This window comes from Musa acuminata, chromosome BXJ1-1, assembly GCF_036884655.1.
Source record: "Musa acuminata AAA Group cultivar baxijiao chromosome BXJ1-1, Cavendish_Baxijiao_AAA, whole genome shotgun sequence".
NCBI classification, from domain to species: Eukaryota; Viridiplantae; Streptophyta; class Magnoliopsida; order Zingiberales; family Musaceae; genus Musa; species Musa acuminata.
In genome coordinates, this window is record NC_088327.1 from 39,245,212 (window position 1) to 39,268,909 (window position 23,698).

The window sequence follows — 23,698 nt, forward strand, 5'->3', positions numbered from 1 at the left end:
TTTGACTATTTTTACGTTTGATGATGTTTATGTATTTACATTGTTCTTGTTGAGATTATTTGTGCTGCTATAAGGTTAAAGCTCCATGAACTAATAATCCAAGATGAGAAACAAATATGCAGGAATCCAATTGAAAGAATCAAAACGCTCTATCATGCTATCTGACTTCACAGTGGCCTTTATTAATTTGATCAAAACCAAAAGTGATGGCCCTCGAGCGAGCTATTATAATATAGTTAAAGCGAAGAGTAAGTCTTGTTATAGCTATATAATAAGATCATTTAGTCTTATATTAATTAAGGAGTAGGGGCTCATAAGTCCGTTGAATCTTCTTTATCCTTAAAATTTCTTTTTAGAGTTAATGTGCTCTAAAAAGTAAAATCGTATGGAAACACTCATATGTCCAAAATGGATAATTCAACGCAAGCCCAATGACCGCTAAGTGATTTATCACCATTAAGAGTCTTCCCTGACCTCTTCTAATATATGTATGAATAGTATCTGTAAGCGCTTAATGGAATTATTCTACTTTTAGTGAAGCGAGTTAACTAAAATCTAAAGATGCATTTTAATGTAATAATATTTGCCTTAAAGGACGACAATGATGTCATGACAACTTGTACTTGATTTAGAAAGGATAAAGGACATTGCTCTCTTAGAAATTGATTGATTGACATTGAAAAACTCTAGTAGATGCATTTATTCTAATTGATCTTGGAAAACTAAATGTAAATAAGTTAAACTTTTATTAGAAATTCTTATAAAAGAAATTTTAATGATTTGTATACTCTTCTACTTTTAGAGATTCAGTTGTTTTTTATTTTTCTTTCCGCTCATTATATACACTTAGTTTTCTTCTAATATACTCTTCTAGAATGAGGAGTCATGTCTCATAATTTGAGAATCAAATGTGAAATATTCATGGTATGATGCGTCATCTTCTCTATAATGATGATGTTATTGTTGTGATGCAAATCAATACTTAGCGGAGCTAAATATGCTGTAAATATGAAATTGTACCATACATAATGGAGGTTAATTTGCACCAAATATGCAATCAAAACAAGATTGGAGATAATATTAGAGAAGCAGGAAGAAGAATCAAGTAACTGTTTCAGTTGTTATATTTGAGAAAACTCTAAAATGTAATAGGGAATTAAAATGTAATCATCTGTAACATCTACAATATTCTTACACCAAAAGGTTCCCCACAGTTCATCTAACGTAAATGAATATATAAAAGAATCAGTAATACTTGACATAACATGTTCTTTCTTTTCTTACACTCTATATACAATGTGATGTAGAGAGAGATTGCATTACGTTCCCTGTGGATTAGAAAAATCGATGTGGCTTGGACTGCATGCTATGTCATCGTTACGTAATAAAGAGGAGCTGTGTCATCATCCGTAGAAATTTCAAGAGCTTCTTGTCGACAGTCCAATCGATCACCAGCGGTTTTGCTCGTCTACCTCAATAGTCTCAAGGTTTTCTAGTTGCGGACATCACGGAGTTGAATTTCTATTGTATCTCTGAATAGTCAACTGACTTTGCATACAACTTTTCCAAGATCAGACTTTTCTACGTCAAGACTCGAGAGTTTGACTTTATGGATGTAAGCAGCATAGCGAGATCTTTAGGTTACACGAATTCAGGTAAGTCGAAGCAACTTCCAACAGCAGCCTAAAAACTGAAGAACTATATGATATTTTGCATCTGGTGCAGGTGCTGATCATAATATAGGAGCTTTGTGCATGGATCCTAGTTTTGGTTTGTATCTGCACTGCATAAACTAAAAGCTAGATGACAGTGAGGGCAGACAAGTCGAAATGACACCTCCGAGATATGTAATCTTTTCTTGACATCACTGCTTGCTTCTGTGTTCCACGATGCCTTGTTTTCTTGTCCATGGAAAGTTTTGCTAGCTCATCACGCTGTATTCATGCAATTGACGTCCTCTTTTTGAAGATGAAAGCTCTTCTTCCTCCGAACTATTCGATTGTGGAGAGAAAAAGAAGAGTGGTGAGGCTTTTGTCAAAATAGATAAAAAGATAAACCCTTTTTACATGTTAGTTCGATGTTGTATGCTGTAGTCACTACAAGATTTACGACTCCAATTTCTACTCGTTATGAAACCTATTTGAATCACAAATATAAAAATTATGCGCATGTAAAAGGATCAGAACTTCGGTGTCCCTACCAATGTTTAGGGTTTGTCATGATTATTGATACAATTGTTTAAAACACTCACCAACAAGACAACATGGACGTGAATCAAAAGATCAAGATGAGAAGGTCAACCTCTTCTCGAACAACCAGGGCGACTATTGTCACCCTATTATCTTCATGCTATACATATATATATTCCAAAGACTATTACGTAGAAACCGATAAGCATAACGAATGAGATTTTCCTAACTGCATAGCATATGAGATTTCTTCAACCCTGTTGTACAGAGTCTTCGAGTCTATTTCCATGCTTCAGTGCATAATGCTGGAATGTAGTTCCTGCAATATATCAACAGTTTCACAGTAAAAGATATCTAGAAACAATTAAGCAGCCGTAACCCAAAAAGACACATGAAGCATCAAACATTCAGAAGATTTATTACCATTTGTATGTGCAATGTCACCCTACTCCATGCTCAACATACTGATGTTATTTTTAGAATTTGAAAAAATATATATATATTTTTTAAAATAGAAGTATTAAAACTTCAAAAAAATTTGTACAATCAATAAAGTGATATCATCTATGAACATGAAAACAGAATGGCACTTCATGATTGTCCCTAGACATTCATGTGACCGAATACAATGTACCAATTTAAAAATTAAAAGTATTGAATTTTGAAATAATTTCATACAACCAATGAAGTGATAGCATCTACAATCCCTTAAAAAGATTTTTTACTTTACAATTGTTAAAACCTGTTTTCGGGTAAATAATCAGTATTTAAACTAAGAATTAATGTATGCTTATCATAAAAAAAAAAAGAAGATAAACTATTTTCTTAATCCAACTTTACCATCTATGAATGTGCTAGCTAGTTTGATTGGTAAATATATTGTCAAATCACTGCAAAGTATTAAAATCAAATCCTCAAAATCTGTCTTTCTGCCTCTTACCCAAGTGTTCACTAGTTTACTTGGGATTTTATTGAACCAACTTGTCCCCTCCTCCAGACTAACTATTAGTTGAAACTTTAATTTGCATTGATATATTTTAAGAGTTATTATGATAACAATATTGTGATTAATCTCATAGGCAACTTTTGCATGCACTAAAATTTAAATGCTAATTAAAAGAGAAAGCTTTGCTACCTTCCATAATTGTTGATTCTGGAATGCGTGACACTTAGATGCCTTCCCTCCTCTTTTTTTTTTTTGTGAATTGTTTCTCCAAGATTGGACATTTCAGAATCATTAAGGATCGGAGGCCGGAGAGATACTGCCACAAATCTTGGGGTAATGATTTAAGCTTCGGGCAAACCTCGATATGCACCCGATGAAGCATCGTGAGTTGTTGTAGTTCAAGCGGCAAGGACAGTAGGTTTGGACAATCATCAATTAATAAACTCTCGAGAGAGGTGAGCTGACCAATGTCTTCTGTTAATGAAGTTAGACCTATGCAATCAAGAATATTGAGTCTTTTGAGGGACGTGGGGCACCTAGGCATTTTTCTCAATCTCCCACATTCAATGATGCAAAGATCTTCTAGCTCCGGTGGGAGTCCAATTGGTATTGTTGTTGATGATGATGGAAGTGCAGGCGAGAAATCAATCAGGTTGCCACAATCCATTGCAACTAATGATTTCAAGGACTTCAAGCCTTGAAACTCCTCAGGGAACGTCCTCAGATCTTCACAAGAATCGATTGTCAGAGTGTGAATGGAGACGAGGCTTTTCCAAAACATGGACCGCCTTCATGAGAACAACCAATCGCAGTTAACAGCATTCAATCGTCGAAGCCCTATACTCCATGATGCCTTCGTGTCCTCTCCCTGTATCTCGATCTCGTTGCGTCCAACGATACGTAATTCTTCAAGGAACTGTAGATCACGAGGAAAGGTAAAACGTGTCTCGCCATCTACAGTTGCACTATCAGCGTAAATCAAGAGGACGGCTAATGTGCTCAGGTTCTCAATCGATCCCAACAACATCCTGTTGCCGCTCGGCATACCCAGAAATTTGAGGGAAGGCAACCGTGGCATTGATCCCAACTTCGAGCACTCTGAGATTCTTAGCTCAACAAGGTGCGGGAAGCACTTCCCCTCCTCCACTGCTCCGCCACCCTCCACCTCCCACCATTGCTCCAAGCTTGGCATCCCCTCCAGAACCAGCCTTTTCAATGCCGGGAATGTTTGTTCTCTGCAATCACCTCCACCTTCACCACGGATGATATGCTTCAGGGAATCCATATGTTTTAAACATAGCACCTCGAGCGAGGGCAGCAGCCAAAACGAAGGGAGATGATGGCAATTTCTGCATCCACCGAGATGAATCTCCACCAGCAGCTGGTACCGACTCAACAATTGCTCATCTGATGACCACGTCGGAAACCTGACTCCTCCGTAGCCCCAGATCGATAAGACCTTTATGCCGTCGGGTGGTGCCAGTGCTTCCAATAACGCCTCGCTATTCTCAGCTCTCGTCTCAACATTCTCGGAAAGTGATTCTTCCTCGGTCCATTCGACAACTCCCCAACATAGTGCCAAAGAGTGTAGGTCTCGTTTAGAATGGAGATTAGCTTCTCTTGCATTTGCAGCATCTCTCACTTTTCCCAGGCCATATATCTCTAGTTTGCCTGAAAGGTTTAACTCCTTTAGCTGTCCTATTCCTCTCCCAGCACCAACACCCACGATGTATTTTGACAATGTGTGCAAGCAGCTTAATCTCCCCTGAGATGGCCTTCGGGCATGTCCCTCAGCTCCGTACATTCATCGAGAAAGAGATGCCTGAGATTACTCATTTTCTTCATCTTACTTGGTAACTTACGTAGCTGTCGACATCCAGAAAGCTTCAACGTCTGCAAGTTGAGCAGCGTGGTGATAGCTTCAGGTAACTCCGCTATTTTAGAGTAAGAAATGTCCAGGAATCTGACATGCTTGAGATGTTGTGCTAGATTTAGCTGTAAGCATAAAAATCTGTAATTATGCTAAGTCAATAATGCGGAATTAACCTATATGCCAGGATTTGAAATCAATACATAGATCAAATTATACGATGCGTACCTTTTGAAGCCATCCTTTGATCTGCTCAGCACCGTGATCAAGATTGCTGCAGGCTCCGTCTTTAATCCGATTGCGCTGCGGAATCTGCAGGGAGTGCGAAGAGTAGACCCTTTCTCCTCTCTTCCTATCCGATCACTCAAATTGATGGATTTGGGGAGAGAGTTTTGGGGAGAGAGTCGAGGAGAATAACTAAATTCCTCAACGGAGAGATGCGACGTTATAACGCTCTAACACCCTTTCTCAGAAGATTTCCTCCCATCAAGGATATCTCCGAGGAATCGTTCCGTAATGGACTTGGCTAAAATATCGCAACGGAACCCAATTCTATTATATATCTTATTCAATAAAAACGCCACATATTCTAACATTCTCCCACTTGGCCCATTAATTGATAAGATATAAAAGAGATACAAAATCAAAACAAACAAAACAAAATTTGTTTGAAAACAATTTTATCTAATTGGATTCCAAAAAATTTTGAAAAGCATTTTATACATGGCCATGTTTTAAAAATAAGCCAATAAGTCCAATAATCACAATAATACTATATTAAGTCCAACTATCAATGCGAGTCATAACGGTTGTATTTCATCAATGTCATACTCCCTTCTATGTACCACAACATTGTTAGTCTTTCCTAACATAGTCCATAATGACCCCTGTAATTTGTCTTGTCAAGACAATCTTGTTATTACATTCAACCATAATATGCATAAACATAAATGTAAACAGGATAGCAGAAACAGATAACTTTAATTAAGTTAAAATGTCAATAATAGCATCCACATAAACATGCATCACCATATCCTTTATGACTTGCTCACAAGCCCCATTCTAAGAACATGTTCTTTGAATATTTTGCACTATAAGGCTTTTGTCAATGGATCAGCAATCATCATAGTGGTGCTCAAGTTCTCAATTGACACTTGCTGTTTCTGGACTCTTTCTCTAACCACCAAGTACTTTAACTCAATGTGCTTGGAACCACTAGAGTACTTGTCATTCTTAGAGAAGAAAACTGCTACGGTGTTATCACAAAATATCTTCAGCGGCTTGGTAATTGAGTCGACCACACCAAGTCCTGAGATAAAATTTCGCAGCCATAAAGCTTGATTTGTGGCCTCAAAGCATGCCACAAATTCAGCTTCCATTGTTGATGATGCAATAAGCGATTGCTTTGCACTTTTCCAAGAGATTGCCCCACCAGCTAACATAAATACAAATCCTGAAGTGAACTTCCTGCTGTCGAGGCAATTTGCAAAATCAGCATCTGAATATCCAGTTACTTCAAGCTGATCAGATCTCCTGTATGTGAGCATATAATCTTTTGTCCCTTGTAGATATCTCATTACTTTCTTTGCAGCTTTCCAATGTTCCATTCCTGGGTTGCTTTGATATCTACCCAGCATTGCAACTGCAAAACTGATATCTGGTCTTGTACAAGTTTGAGCATATAGTAGACTTCCAACTACGCATCCATAAGGAATATTCTTCATTTGATTCTTTTCTAAGTCATTTCTAGGGCACTGGTTTTGACTGAATTTTTCACCTTTAGTAATAGGCACATCATTGGTTGAGCAAAGCTGCATATTAAATCTCTCCAAGATACGATCAATATATCCTTTTTGAGACAATCCTAATAATCCTTGAGATCTATCCCTGAATATCTCAATGCCAATGACATAGGATGCCTCATTCATATCAACCATCTTAAAGTTCTTGTTGAGAAATATCTTGGTTTCGTGCAATAAACCAAGATCACTACTGGCAAGTAAAATATCATCCACATATAAGACCAATATAATAAACTTGCTCCCACTTACCTTCAGGTATATACACTGATCAACAGTGTTTTCCTTAAATCCGAAGGAAGTAATGGTATTATGAAACTTTATATACCATTGTCTGGAAACTTGTTTAAGGCCATAAATGGATTTCTTAAGTTTACAAGCCCAACTTTCTTTTCCCTTTTCTATGAATCCTTCAGGTTGTTCCATATAGATTTCCTCATCCAGATCCCCGTTCAGAAATACCGTTTTCACATCCATCTGATGCAACTCAAGATCATAATGAGCTACTAATGCCATAACGATTCTTAATGAGTCCTTTTTAGAAACAGGAGAAAAAGTCTCATTATAGTCGATGCATTCCTTCTGAGAAAAACCTTTGGCCACAAGTCTGGCTTTATATCGTTCGATATTGCCCGTTGAGTCGCGTTTTGTCTTAAAGACCCATTTACAACCGACTCTTTTACAATCATTGGGCAATTCAACGAGATCCCAGACATCATTCTGTACCATTGATTTTAACTCTTCTTTCATTGCATCATACCATTTTTCAGAATCGTTACTTTCTATGGCTTGTGAAAACGATAAGGGGTCTCTTTTTATTCCTATATCATAATCTGATTCTTGTAGATATACAACATAATCATCAGAAATGGCATGTTTCCTTTTCCTTTGAGATCTTCTCAAATCTGCCAATTGTGATTGTTCTACAAGATCATCAGCGGCGACATCAACATCATGTGAGAGTTCTTGGATGTTATTTTGTTGTTCACCCTCATCAATACTCTCATTGATTTGAGGAACAACAATCTCTCGGACAGGAGATGATATGGGAGAATTAACCTGAATCTCCTCAATATCAAAATTAATCCTTCGAGATTTTTCACTCCCATTAATTTCGCCATTTTCTAGGAATTTTGCATTACCAGATTCTACTATTCTCATACTATGATTAGGGCAATAAAATCTGTATCCCTTGGATTTTTCTGGATAACCAATAAAATATCCTGAAATAGTTCTTGGCTCCAATTTCTTTTCATGTGGATTGAATACTCTTATCTCTGCAGGACACCCCCATATATGTAGATGTCTCAGACTGGGTTTCCTACCAGTCCATAACTCAAAAGGAGTCGATGAAACTGACTTGCTAGGAACCCTGTTCAAGATGTACATAGCTGTCCTAAGAGCTTCACCCCACATCGACTCAGGTACAGAGGAGTAACTCATCATGCTCCTAACCATATCCATCAGAGTACGATTTCGCCTTTCAGCAACACCGTTCTGCTGTGGCACACCTGGTAATGCATATTGAGCACAAATACCCCGTTGTTCTAGGAATCTAGCAAAAGGACCAATATTCTGACTAGATCCATCATATCTGCCATAAAATTCACCACCTCTATCAGATCTGACAATTTTAACTTTTCTATCTAATTGTCTCTCAACCTCATTTATGTATACTTCAAGAGTATCAACGGCTTGAGACTTTTCATGTATTAGATAAACTTTGCCATATCTGGACAGATCATCTATAAATGTGATGAAATATTTTTCTCCACTAAAACAAGGAATATGGAGTGGTCCGCAGATATCAGTATGAATAATCTCAAGGAGTTCTTTACTTCTTGTGGCATTTTTCTTTATTTGTTTAGTTTGCTTTCCCTTAATGCAATATATACAAATATCAAAACCAGTGAAGTCTAAATGTTCCAAAATATTATCCTTCACTAATCTTTCAATTCTTTCCTTGGAGATATGCCCCAATCGTCTATGCTACAATATGGAAGATCTTTCATTATTGAAACTATGTTTAATCCAACATTTGATTGCAGGGTCATTAGTGTCTTTGCAAACTCAAGATCCAAATTAATTCTGTACAAACCATCACACAGAATTCCAGAACCAACTTTTATTGAATCGTAAAATATGCTGAGTTTGCCACTACCAAAAGAAATACAATATCCCAACTCATCAATTCTAGAAAGAGAAATCAAATTTCTAGAAATTGTAGGGACATAACATGTGTCAACAAGATCCATCAAGTGACCCGTCTCTAAGCGTAGACGATAAGTTCCCATTGATATCACTTTCGCTTTAAGACGATTTCCCATAATAATGAATCTTTCATGTTCTTTTGGTTTCCGAATTGAAAGGAATCCCTGCATGTTATTTGTAACATGAGTTGAAGCACCGGAATCTATCCACCAAGTGTTAGAAGGAACTTCTGTAATGTTTGATTCGAAACATACAAAGGTCGAGTTAATACCTTTCTTTTTGAACCAAGTCTTGCGTTTAATGCAATCCTTCTTCACATGTCCTTTCTTGCCACAAAAGAAGCACTTTACAGTAAAGGCTTTCTTTTCATTAGTCTGTTTAACATTTCCAGACTTAGCAAATCTCTTTGATGGATGATGCTTCAACTTTCTTTTCTTATTACCTCCTCCTTAAGTAGTCGTCATAACATTATATGAATTTTCCTGCCTTAATCTCAATTCTTTCTGAACACACATGCTAGTCAACTCATTCAAGTTCCACTTATCCTTATTTGTATTATAGTGAATCTTGAATGGGCCAAACTGAGAAGGAAGAGAATTAAGAATAAATTGCACGAGGAAAGATTCATCAACATTCATGCCTAATGTTTTAAGTTTTGCAGCTTTGTCGGCCATATTGAGGATATGATCCTGAATTCCTCGAGTACCATCATACTGAGCCGTAGTCAGTTCTTTCATCAATGTGCCAGCCAATGACTTATCAGCAGATTTAAATCTGTCTTCAATAACTTTTAAATATTCCTTTGCGCTAGTTGCAATCGGTAATGAAGTCTTTATGTTATTTGCAATTGTCATTCTTATGAACATTAAACTAAGCCTATCAGATCTTTCCCAAGCCTTCATTTCATTTAACTTGTTCTGCAGTACTTGCTAGTCATAGGTGCCCAGCAAGCCAATCACGTGAGTGATGGCACGTGTGACTTGATATATAATCTTTTTGCTTATTATATTTTGGCGTATATCACTTTATAACTATTGCATAAATGCATATATATTGTGATGTCCTTGGATTTGTGCAATGGGAATCGGATCATGATGAGATCACGATAATGAGATCGATTCACCTTTAAACACATATCCTAAATAATCCCGGTCATAGGTTACTCGAGAGGGACATCGTGATAACCGGATAGACTGGTGTGCTGTATACCCGTCCATATGATGGATGCAGCTGGTCTCATAGCTGCTCGTGTAGGGACACTAGGGATACAGTACAGGTGCTCATTGGAGAATGAGTTCACTGATTGATCCGCTTACGGAATGCTGGATGGTTGATGATGCCTTATTGTCAGACAACGATTCCGTAGTCCTAGTGGTGTATCTGGTTCTTAGACTTGAGACACCAAGGATGTCCTGTATGAGTGCTCCACTCTTTGATACCAGACTTATAGGTTTGGTTGTTCCCAGATCTAGTACAGCTGGTCATTGGGAGTGGTAGTCGACCTTACGAGGGCTATTGAGTGTCGATAGAGGATCATCCACTCTCGGTATCATAAGAGGAATATCCCATGTGTTCTTGCTCAGACAAATCCCTGGCCAGGGTCATTCGGGTTGAGAGAGAAAGAGTTCTCCGGGAGAATCCGATTAGAGCGAGACTCGAGTAGAAACCGTATGGGTCTGACAGCACCATGCTCGATATACGGTCTCTGGGATATTAGATGGATGAGGGACTATAGGTACATGGTAACTGAGGACAGACAGGTCCAATGGATTGGATTCCCCTGTATCGTCTGGGGACTACGGCGTAGTGGCCTAGTACTTCCGTAGTCGATGAGTCGAGTGAATTATTACAGAGATAATAATTCACTGAGTTAGAAGGAGTTCTGACAGGTATGACTCACGGCCAGCTCGATATTGGGCCTAGAGGGTCACACACATATGGTAGGCATTGCGATGAGTAGAGGTTCGGATATGAGATATCCGACGGAGCCCTTGTCTTATTGGATGCAGATCCAATACCCACTAGGGAAAGGACCCATTAGGGTTTTGACACGGGATCTCTATAAATAGGAGGGATTCACAGCCTCATAGGCTAGAGTCTTTGCTTGCCCTTCCTATTCTCCTCTCCCTCTCCCCCTCAGAGTAGGCCTGGAGTTTTGAGGAGCGTCGTCGCAACCCTGCTGTGTGGATCACCGCTAGAGAGGAGGACGCTTGACCTCCTTCACCCTCTCCTAAGGATCTGCAAGGAAACAGAGATATACGATCTCCCTAGGTAACACAATCTCTATACGCAGTTTTGTGTTTTTGCGGATTTTGCGCACCAATCTTCGCACGACGATGAACATCTTTTTGGGAATCGGGGATTTTTGTTTTCTTGTTCTTCCGCTGCGCATATGATGTCGCCCCCCCTATGATTTCCCAACAGTGGTATCAGAGCCAGGTTGTTCGTGCGAATGATTGGTTTTTGAACTGCGTGTGTTGTGTTTAGGAAGAATATTGACGTCAAAATCGTTGACGCAAAAGCAAGGAAGGGCAGCAACAGTTGCTGCCCTCGATCTGCATGCCTGCAGCCAGCCGCAACCAGGCAGCACAGCGCCGGCGCATGCGCAAGCGCTGTGCCTGCAGCAGCCGGCCGGCGGTCTGCTTGCAGCAGGCTTGCGGCCGGCGGGGCTGGCAGCCCGCTCGGTAGAAGCGCCTGCGGCCACTGAGCCCGCGGGCAGAGGCGCCGCGGGGCAGCAGCGCGGGCTGAGGCACCGCAGGGCAGCGGCGCCTGTGGCCGCTGCTCCCACGGGCAAAAACCCTGCAGGGGCTGCCGCCAGCGAGACAGCACCACCTGCGGGCGCTGACTCGCGGGCAGAACCGCCCGCGAAGGCGGCGACGCCCGCGGGGGCGCCCACCTGCAGCGGCAGCGACCCCAGCGGGCGTGCCACCTGCAGGCGACGGCAGTGCCCTCGCCCTCGCCGCACAGGCCGCCGCCAGCAGGGTGGCGGCGGCGGCGGCGCAGCAGCAAGGGGGAGAAGGGCATTAGGGTTTTCTGGGCAAAAAGACAGTTTTGCCCCCTCGGAATTTGAGAAATTCCAGTTTCTGTCTTTTGTCCAAATTATGAAAATACCCTTAGGAATTGAGAAATTCCCTATATATCCCTGATTTCAGAAAATATTAATTAATTAAAAGGTTTAGTTGATTATTATTTTTATTATTATCTAGTAGTCCTACATGATGATAATTATTTATACATGTGATGTATGATGAGTGGACGGATGATCATGGACCGTGTGATGTGTGTACTTGTGATTATTATTATTGAGGTCTGCGAACCTCCATTATATTTCTCGTTTATTGTCGGGCCTGCGTGCCTATGATTAAGTTGTAATCACATGAGGAGGCGCAGCGGGAGCGTGGAAGCCATAGCGGGACCCACGAGACGGACGATCGTGATGCATGGAGATGCATCAAGATGTCGACGGAACCGACGAGGACGAGATGGACGATCACAAGGCATGGAGATGCACCGTTGCACACATAGATCTTGATGTGAGTGATTAGGCCTACTGGCTCGGGCCTAATCATATTAGGTTGTGGTCCATGATCATCTGGTGTGATTGCTTATACACATACTAGATATGTATATATATTTGCATGCGATGTAGATATATATTAAATATGTATATGTGTGACATGTCATATTAGGAGACCAAATCATAGAAACATCTCTCGATAAAATTAAGTCGGTAAACGTGAGGCAATTAGATTGACCCACGTGGCCTTCCATCGTTATGAGTAGGAACCGAATCCCGGTGTAGGTTGAGTTGGTCGAGTCCCTCGAGACTCACCTATATCGCGATTCGCTATCTTGCTTACGACATAGAGATGTCACCGGTGACCTGAGGGCATGATATGCTTGGTCGAGTCCCTCGAGGGTATATCATCAAATCAGACTCATCTTGTAACGAAGGTGTTGACTTAACCGAGCATCATGGTTGGTCGAGTCCCTCGAGGCCATGGTGATTCGGAGGCCGAACAGGACGGGAATCACAAGGAGTTGTGATCGGCAAGAGTTGTCTACCTTTTAGGCTTAGTGTGATTGGTCGAGTCCCTCGAGGTTACACTAAGACGCTGATTGGATCCTGATCCCCACTAGAAGTCTGCCGGAGACTTCCGTTTCACGTGCTGAGGGTATCGCGTGACTCGTTAGTAAAATAGTGGGAGCATATTAAGATAGAAGTCCATATCTTGATAGTTTATTTCTTGCAAAATCTGCATGTTATTCATTTTTGCTACATCTTTATTTTCAAAAATGTCGCTTTCAAATCCCTTACGTGGCATACTTGATGTCAACCGCCTCACTGGTCCAAATTATACGGATTGGCTCCGTAACTTGAGAATTGTTCTCACAGCGGAGAAAATCGTGTACGTCCTTGATACAGTGATGCCTACGCCCGAAGAAGGGGCAAGCGAGGATGAGATCGCTCGCTACGTGAAGTACATTGATGACTCCACTCTTGCTCAGTGCTATATGTTGGGCTCTATGACTCCAGAGTTACAGAGACAACATGAAAAGATGGATGCCAGATCCATTCTCCTACATGTCCGTAAATTGTTTGAGGAACAGGGAAGGACTCAACGATATGAGATATCCAAGAGCCTTTTCCGCGCTAGGATGACTGAAGGGACACCGGTTCAGAACCATGTCCTAAAGATGATTGAGTGGATAGAGAAACTCACAAGTCTAGGAATGGTCCTAGAGGATAACTTGTGTGTGGACATTGTGCTTCAGTCCCTACCAGATTCCTTTTCACAGTTCATAATGAACTTTAATATGAACAAGCTTGAGGTGACTCTCCCAGAGCTCCTCAATATGTTGAGGGAGGCAGAGAGTACTATTAAGAAAGAGAAGCCAGTTCTCTACACTGGTGAGACCAGAAAGAAAAGGAAAGCAGAAAGGTCCCTTAAGAAGGGAAAGGGCAAGGGCAAACAAGGTAAAGCAAAGGTTGCTAAGAAAGACCCAACAAAGGACAAAGGCCAGTGCTTCCACTGTGATAAAGATGGGCACTGGAAGAGAAACTGCAAAGAGTACCTTGCAGAAAGGGCGAAACAAAAGCTTGATGAAGCTTCAGGTACATTCATGATCAGTCTCCATTTGTCAGACTCTTATGATAACACATGGGTATTAGATACCGGTAGTGCTTATCATATATGCAATTCGTTGCAGGTTCTGGCAAGGCCTAGGAGACTAGAGAGAGGCGAGATGGACCTCAAGATGGGTAATGGAGCAAAAGTTGTTGTATTAGCTGTTGGCGAGGTCGCCCTACATCTGCCTAGTGGAGCTTTTATTGCATTAGATGCATGTTATTTTGTTCCTTCTATTATCAAAAACATTATCTCCATTTCATGTTTAACAGTTAGTGGATATAAATTTGTTTTTGAGAACAATGGTTGTTCGATATTATTAGATGATAAGATCATCACGAAAGGAACATTGCATAATGGTTTATTTATGTTAGACACCACTCCACATATCATGAATATAAATGTGTCCAAAAGGAAACGAGATGAGTTGAACAGTGCATACCTGTGGCATAGTAGGCTAGGTCACATCCATGAAAGAAGGATTCAAAAGTTGCTAAATGATGGATATCTAGATCCATTCGACCATGTGTCATATGCAACTTGTGAGCCTTGCATTCGTGGAAAACTGACCAACTCTCCATTTAGTGGAACTGGAGAGAGAGCCACTGAGTTGTTGGAACTCATACATAGTGATGTATGTGGACCCATGTCAACTCATGCCATTGGAGGTTACTCCTACTTCATTACATTTACTGATGATTTCTCAAGGTATGGATATGTGTACTTAATGAAGTACAAGTCCGAGGCCTTTGAGAAATTCAGAGAGTATAAGAATGAGGTGGAGAACCAAACTGGAAAGAGTATCAAAACTCTTCGATCAGATCGAGGAGGTGAGTACTTAAGTACAGAGTTTACTCACTTCCTCAAGGACCATGGGATATTATCCCAATGGACACCTCCTTATACACCTCAGCTCAATGGTGTCTCTGAAAGGAGAAATCGTACATTATTAGATATGGTACGGTCCATGATGAGTTTCGCTGACCTACCCATCTCATTCTGGGGATATGCCCTAGAAACCGCAGCTTACCTTCTGAACAGAGTTCCAACTAAGTCGGTGGTGTCTACACCATATGAGATATGAAAAGGGAAGAAGCCTGATCTTAAAGTAGTTAAGATTTGGGGCTGCTCTGCCCATGTTAAAAGACACAACCTCGATAAGTTAGAATCAAGGACAGGGCGATGTAAATTTGTGGGATACCCCAAGGAAACTTGTGGGTATTACTTCTATCATCTCGAGGACCAAAAGGTCTTTGTAGCTAAGAGAGCAGTGTTCCTTGAGAAGGAACACATTCTTGGCGGAGACAGTGGGAGAATGATAGAGTTGAGCGAAGTTAGGGAACCAAGCTCAAGCACCACTCTACAGCCCGAGTCTGTTCAGGTATCTAATACACAAGTTTCAACTTTACGCAGGTCTGATAGAGTATCCCATCCTCCTGAGAGATATGTGGGACATATTAGAGCAGAGGATGTAGAGGATATTGATCCTCAGACCTACGAGGAGGCTATTATGAGTATAGACTCCGGGAAGTGGAAAGAAGCCATGAATTCTGAGATGGATTCTATGTACTCCAATAAGGTTTGGAACCTAGTTGATGCACCCGAAGGTATTGTACCCATCGGTTGCAAGTGGATCTTTAAGAAAAAGATCGGAGTAGATGGAAAGGTAGAGACCTATAAAGCAAGGCTAGTGGCTAAGGGGTATCGTCAAAGGCAAGGTGTTGACTACGACGAAACTTTCTCACCCGTAGCAATACTAAAATCCATCAGAATTCTATTGGCTATTGCAGCACACTATGATTATGAGATCTGGCAGATGGATGTGAAAACCGCATTCCTCAACGGGAACCTAGAGGAGGAGGTGTATATGATGCAACCTGAGGGATTCGTGTCCAAGAACTGCCCAGATAAGGTGTGTAGGTTGCTTAGATCCATTTATGGACTAAAGCAAGCTTCCTGAAGTTGGAACATAAGATTTGATGAGGCAATCAGATCTTATGACTTCGTTAAGAACGAAGATGAGCCTTGTGTATACAGAAAGGTAAGTGGGAGCGCTATTAGCTTTTTGGTGTTATATGTGGATGACATCCTCATCATTGGGAATGACATAGGAATGCTATCCACAATAAAGGCTTGGTTATCTAGACACTTCTCTATGAAGGACTTAGGAGAAGCATCTTATATCTTGGGGATTAGAATCTATAGAGATAGATCCAAAAGGATGCTTGGCTTGTCCCAGTCCAGGTACATAGAAACTATTGTCAAAAGGTTTGACATGGAAATTTCCAAAAGAGGTCTCATACCGATGAGACATGGGATATCGCTTTCTACGAGTATGTCCCCAAAGACTCCAGAAGAAAGGGCGAACATGGATATGATACCTTATGCCTCAGCAATAGGGTCTATCATGTATGCCATGCTATGTACTAGGCCTGATATAGCGCATGCTCTGAGTGTCACGAGCAGGTATCAGGCGGATCCAGGCTTGGAGCACTGGAAAGCAGTAAAGTGTATCCTTAAGTACTTGAGAAGGACTAAGGATCTTTTACTAGTATATGGAGGTAATAGCCTTAAGGTTGAAGGCTACACTGACTCAAGTTTTTAGTCTGATGTCGATGATAGCAAGTCGAATTCAGGGTATGTGTACACCTTGAATAGAGGAGCAGTGTGCTGGAAGAGTTCCAAGCAAGATACCACTGCTGACTCGACCACAGAGGCGGAGTACATTGCTGCATCAGATGCAGCAAAGGAGGGAGTCTGGGTGAAGAAGTTCATCACAGATTTGGGAGTCGATACAGATAGCGACAAGTCGACTTCCTTATATTGCGACAACTATGGGGTGATTACTCAAATAAGGGAACCCGGGTCTTATCAGAAGTGTTCTGAGGAGGTTCCAGCTTATAAGAGAGATCGTAACCCGAGGAGATGTAGCAGTGGAAAGAGTTCCATCCGAAGATAACATTGCAGATCCACTAACAAAGCCATTGTCTCAGATTGTCTTTGAGCGTCACAGGGGTCTGATGGGGATCAGACACATAGGTGATTGGCTTTAGGTCAAGTGGGAGATTGCTAGTCATAGGTGCCCAGCAAGCCAATCACGTGAGTGATGGCACGTGTGACTTGATATATAATCTTTTTGCTTATTATATTTTGGCGTATATCACTTTATAACTATTGCATAAATGCATATATATTGTGATGTCCTTGGATTTGTGCAATGGGAATCGGATCGTGATGAGATCACGATAATGAGATCGATTCACCTTTAAACACATATCCTAAATAATCCCGGTCATAGGTTACTCGAGAGGGACATCGTGATAACCGGATAGACTGGTGTGCTGTATACCCGTCCATATGATGGATGCAGCTGGTCTCATAGCTACTCGTGTAGGGACACTAGGGATACAGTACAGGTGCTCATTGGAGAATGAGTTCATTGATTGATCCGCTTACGGAATGCTGGATGGTTGATGATGCCTTATTGTCAGACAACGATTCCGTAGTCCTAGTGGTGTATCTGGTTCTTAGACTTGAGACACCAAGGATGTCCTGTATGAGTGCTCCACTCTTTGATACCAGACTTATAGGTTTGGCTGTTCCCAGATCTAGTACAGCTGGTCATTGGGAGTGGTAGTCGACCTTACGAGGGCTATTGAGTGTCGATAGAGGATCATCCACTCTCGGTATCATGAGAGGAATATCCCATGTGTTCTTGCTCAGACAAATCCCTGGCCAGGGTCATTCGGGTTGAGAGAGAAAGAGTTCTCCGGGAGAATCCGATTAGAGCGAGACTCGAGTAGAAACCGTATGGGTCTGACAGCACCATGCTCGATATACGGTCTCTGGGATATTAGATGGATGAGGGACTATAGGTACATGGTAACTGAGGACAGACAGGTCCAATGGATTGGATTCCCCTGTATCGTTTGGGGACTACGGCGTAGTGGCCTAGTACTTCCGTAGTCGATGAGTCGAGTGAATTATTACAGAGATAATAATTCACTGAGTTAGAAGGAGTTCTGACAGGTATGACTCACGGCCAGCTCGATATTGGGCCTAGAGGGTCACACACATATGGTAGGCATTGCGATGAGTAGAGGTTCGGATATGAGATATCCGACGGAGCCCTTGTCTTATTGGATGTAGATCCAATACCCACTAGGGAAAGGACCCATTAGGGTTTTGACACGGGATCTCTATAAATAGGAGGGATTCACAGCCTCATAGGCTAGAGTCTTTGCTTGCCCTTCCTATTCTCCTCTCCCTCTCCCCCTCAGAGTAGGCCTGGAGTTTTGAGGAGCGTCGTCGCAACCCTGCTGTGTGGATCACCGCTAGAGAGGAGGACGCTTGACCTCCTTCACCCTCTCCTAAGGATCTGCAAGGAAACAGGGATATACGATCTCCCTAGGTAACACAATCTCTATACGCAGTTTTGTGTTTTTGCGGATTTTGCGCACCAATCTTCGCACGACGATGAACATCTTTTTGGGAATTGGGGATTTTTGTTTTCTTGTTCTTCCGCTGCGCATATGATGTCGCCCCCCCTATGATTTCCCAACAGTACTTTCATCAGTCAAGTCTGCATGCTTTTTAATAAGTAATGCTAGATCAAGATCTAATACACCCAGTGTGAATTGCACATGCTCTAACCATTCTGAATAATTTGATCCAGAAAGTACAGGGACACTTGAAGCATATGAGTATATATGCGGAAGTACCACTGCAAAAGATATATAACAACATTAATGCTTTGAGTTTGTCAAAAATTGATGAACTATTGATATCATCTATATTACACCTTTGGGTGAAATATTGACATATCTAGTGTTCACTCAAGAATATTTTGGAGGACTGATACCATCCTTGAGGAATAGGTATTGTTACCTTTGGGTATACAACCCTAAACTGCAAGGATATCTAAAAGAGTATCATCCTACCCCATCACATAATTATTTGAATTAGATTCTCCTTTGGGATTATCTAAATCTCATAATTATATGTGCCATTATGAATATTATTTCTTTAATATCATTTAGGACTAATTCTTTAATATTATTTTATAAGTCATTAGTCCAGGTCACTTTGGTGGCTTCAAGACTAATGCCATGATATAAAATAAAAATGTCCTATAAATGATAAAGCTTTTATTGTAATTCATATCACAAAAATCTATCATCCTAGGCCACTTTGGCAACTACTAGTCAGATAGAACTTAGGGAAATGAATTACAAATAATATTCATCAATTTATTTAATTTTTGCTAAGCAATTCAATAATAAAATGACCATAATAATTATTGAAAACTAATGCAAAACAGTTCAATAATAAAGAACAATAATAATTATTGAATATTAATACAAAACAATTCAATAATAAATAACCATAATAATTATTGAACAATAATGTAAAACAATTCAATAATAAAATAACAACAATAATTATTGAACATTTATATAAAGCAGTTCAATAATCAATTACCATAATAATTATTGAACTTTAATACAAAGCAATTCAATAATAAATAACAATAATAATTATTGAAATTTAATGCTAAGAAGTTCAATAATAAATAACCATAATAATTATTGAACATTTATGTAAAGCAGTTCAATAATAAAATAACCATAATAATTATTGAACTTTAATAAAAAGTAATTCAATAATAAATAACAATAATAATTATTGAAATTTAATGCTAAGAAGTTCAATAATAAATAACCATAATAATTATTGAACATTTATGTAAAGCAGTTCAATAATAAAATAACCATAATAATTATTGAACTTTAATAAAACTCATATGATAATTTCAAACATATACATGTGAAAATAAAAAAATTCCAAAAACAATAATTGGATTTTAATTTTATTTAACACATATATAATGAATAATTCATATGAGAAAACCATAAAATAAACCATAATTTATAGTTTTTTTTTTAATCAAAATTAAATCCAATCAAATAATCAAAAAATATAATCATGATTAAAATTAATCATAATTATAATAAATGATATTTATCAATTTTATAATTGAGAATATAACCTAAATTTCTCAATTTCATAATGATAAAAAACCGAAAATATTTGATAGGATATATAAATCGAAAATATGCGAATGGCAGAACTGTAATTTGACAGAAATTAGACCCGAGGGCAAAACCGTAAATATGTTGACAGAACATAAACTGTAATTATGATATTTGCAAAGGGTAAAACTGTAAATTTTCAAAAACCCTATCCTCGAGGACAAAAACGTAAATATGCCAAAACCCTAATCTGCCATCGCCGCTGCCGCTGCTGCCTGCGGCTTGGCCGCCAGTACGCGGCTGCGGGCTTGGCCGCCAGTACGCGGCTGCGGGCTGCCGCCTGTGCGCGGCTGCCAGCGACCGCCTGTGCGCGGCCACTACCGCCACGGCACTACCGCCGCGGGGCTGCTACTGCTCACGCGCGGCCGCTGCCGCTGCGGCGGTTCCTGCCCGCGGGTGGCTGTTGCCAGCACGCGGCCGCCGCCTGTGCACGGCCAACTCACGCATGGCCGCCGCCTGGGCTATCTGCCTGCGTGCGGCCGACCGTCGCATGGACGGATTCTGGCCGTGTGCGACCGGGGTTCTGTGATGCCGTCGCACGGACGGAGTTCTGTGATACCGTCGCACGGACGGAGTTCTGTAATGTCGTCACGCTACTCGGCGTAACCGCAGATTTGCAGCGAGGTCGATGGTGACCATTACTGCTTAGCAGTTCTTGGAAAACAAAGGTAAACCGGGCTCTGATACCAATTGTAAGCATAAAAATCTGTAATTATGCTAAGTCAATAATGCGGAATTAACCTATATGCCAGAATTTGAAATCAATACATAGATCAAATTATACGATGCGTACCTTTTGAAGCCATCCGTTCAGAGATCTTGTTTGATCTGCTCAGCACCGTGATCCAAGATTGCTGCAGGCTCCGTCTTTAATCCGATCGCGCTGCGGAATCTGCAGGGAGTGCGAAGAGTAGACCCTTTCTCCTCTCTTCCTATCCTTTCACAGGATCACTCCGAGGAATCGTTCCGTAATGGACTTAGTCTTGGCTAAAATATCGCAACGGAACCCAATTCTATTATATATCTTATTCAATAAAAAGGCCACATATTCTAACATTAGCAACATCGTAGCATTTAAATTATGGAATCCTAACACTCTTAATTTGGCCGGTCTTGAAATGTTGTCCACAGCTTTTCCAAAATATGCATCTCGTACCAGTAGCGTCCGCAGGGCAGGAAATTTCCCCAGCGTCTCGTGGATTTTGGAAGACGAGTAGGTTCCTGGTAAGGACAAGTGATGCACATCCTTCCTTGGTTCTGTGGCAGTGTATGGCGCTAGCAACGCGACACCTTCTTCTCCCGATATATGTTGTGCAAGGTCATGAATGAGGTCGTGCATCTTGCATGTTCTCAAACTGCAATATCCTTTGACTTCTAACTCATAATCTCTCCAACGAAAATAATCATGCATGATATTACCCAAGAAGTCTACGTATCTACGTTCTTTAACTCGGCGTACATCTTGAAAGAAGCATCTCTTGTGTAGCTCCATGAAAATTCGGTGGCCTTTAACCTCCGGTTCTGCTGTTCCTTCCGATGGAATAAACCCCTGAGCCATCCACAGTCGAATCAACATGTCAACTTCTATCTCGTAATCTTTGGGGAATATGGCACAGAAGGCGAAGCATCGCTTCAGGTGCGAAGGCAAGTCATTATAACTCAGAAGCAGTGCAGGTAGGATATCACTACCGACTTTGGTAGCCCAGATGCTACTTTCCTTTATAGCAGACCACTCCCTTTCATCATTCTGGTAGCTCATCATGCTGCCCAGGGCCTTCACTGCGAGAGGCAATCCCCCACACTTTGTTACAATGGCTTTTCCAATCTCCACCAGATTTTGATGCTGCTGCTTATCATCATCTTGTCCGCTTGGAAATGCTCTTCTCCTGAACAAATCCCATGAATCTTCTTCAGATAGGAATGGCAGCTTGTGAGTGGTGAGCGTACCCATCATGGACGACACTCCATCACTACGCGTGGTCACAACAACTCTGCTTCCGTCTCCTCCGCAAGCTAACAGCGCTTTTAAGTCGTCCCACTTCGATGAGTCTTCATTCCATACGTCGTCTAACACAAGCAGATATCTTTTCCCGGCCAATACATCTCGAACACTGCATTGTAACATGTCCATAAATTTCAGGTCGCTCTGTCTCCCAGTGGCGGAACTGATGATCGCTTTAAGAATCTCTCCCAGATCAAAAACAGAGCCCACACAAACCCAAATACGCAATTGGAAATGCCTCTCCACCCGCTTGTCTTGGTAGATCAGTTTAGCTAAGGTAGTCTTTCCTAATCCTCCCATGCCAACTATAGGGAGGACTGCAATCTTCTCATTCTCATCCTGCTGTTCTATTAGCAGCTTTACTATCTCATCCTTCTCCTCGCCTCTACCAATAACATCCGATTCCACGACATAAGAGTGTGTTTGTCGTACAGTTGGGGGGGTTTGCTCTTGTGTGCGAACTGCAAAATTGAACTTACGACTCTCTGCTGCAATCTCATCTATACTCTTTACTACTTCGTTCAATTTCCTTGCCATTTTGAATCGAAAATAAAGTGGATTATGGGATGAAAAGAAGTCACTGACCTTGCCCATCATCTTGTTCTCGATTGCTCTGTTACTCTTCCTGAGGGTTTCGAGATTAAATTCGTCGAGAACGTCCTCTGCAGCGTAGGCCGCATCCCTGAGTGCCGTCAACCAATTTTTGACGGCAGTGTCCTTAATCTGCTGCTCCTCTGCATCTCCAACGATGGATTGAATCCGCAACAACGTCCTCTCAAGCTTTTCCAGGTCCTCCTCCAGACCCCAGACACCACCTATCTGCCGGACTACGCTATTCTTCGTTGAGCCGATCAGAATTTCCAAGAAGGACGAGAGAAGTGCCTCGACAACCATGATTATTGTTGTCAGAATATGGTGGTGCTGGAGGTTCAATGGACGATGTATCTCAGGTTGCATACGAGTCTTTTGCACCTCTCCGACCTTATTTTTCTTTCTCGCTTGGATGGGATGGAATTTGTTAGCTGCGGATGCAAGCTACTAACGAAAAAGTTTCTGCTTCCGTGGATTGCACGCAGCATACGATACTATTCCTTTCTTCTTCTTCCTCTTCTTACAAAGCGGTTAACGAAAAAGTTTCTGCTTCCCTGGATCGCACGCAGCATACGATACAATTCCTTTCTTCTTCTTACATAGCGGTTTTCTTTAACTATGCAACCCGAGAGGAGTTGCTATCTCCTGCTGTCTCATAAACTTTCTATTCATCGGAAGAAACTGCTTATGCATATTGACTTGGTGTCAATGGAGTGCAGACATATTACTTCACATCCAATGGAGACAGACAGCATCAGGAATCTGATAAAATGCTCTAATTAAAGCGAAAAATGCACCATCAATCTTCTGCTTTTTCGACAATAATCCACCGTTCCAGCCTCGGCAAGTTCATCTTTTCGGCACAAGGC

The 23,698-nt window shown here is 41.0% G+C and overlaps 1 protein-coding gene across 2 annotated transcripts; it reads right to left on the bottom strand.

Moving 5' to 3' along the window:
* Nucleotides 1–2,152: 2,152 nt before the first annotated feature.
* Nucleotides 2,153–23,527, bottom strand: LOC135678731 (putative disease resistance protein RGA3). 2 transcript variants are annotated; one of them, XM_065191847.1, is made up of 2 exons: nt 21,030–23,527; nt 2,153–5,130 (listed from the first exon to the last, which is right to left on the bottom strand). In XM_065191847.1, exon 1 carries the CDS (start codon nt 23,193–23,195, stop codon nt 21,177–21,179), a length of 2,019 nt encoding a protein of 672 aa, XP_065047919.1. In that variant the 5' UTR covers nt 23,196–23,527; the 3' UTR covers nt 2,153–5,130; nt 21,030–21,176. The 2 variants fall into 2 exon arrangements, with proteins under 2 accessions (XP_065047919.1, XP_065047926.1); XM_065191854.1 differs by lacking the exon at nt 2,153–5,130 and adding an exon at nt 18,276–18,867.
* Between the last annotated feature and the right edge of the window lie 171 nt (nt 23,528–23,698).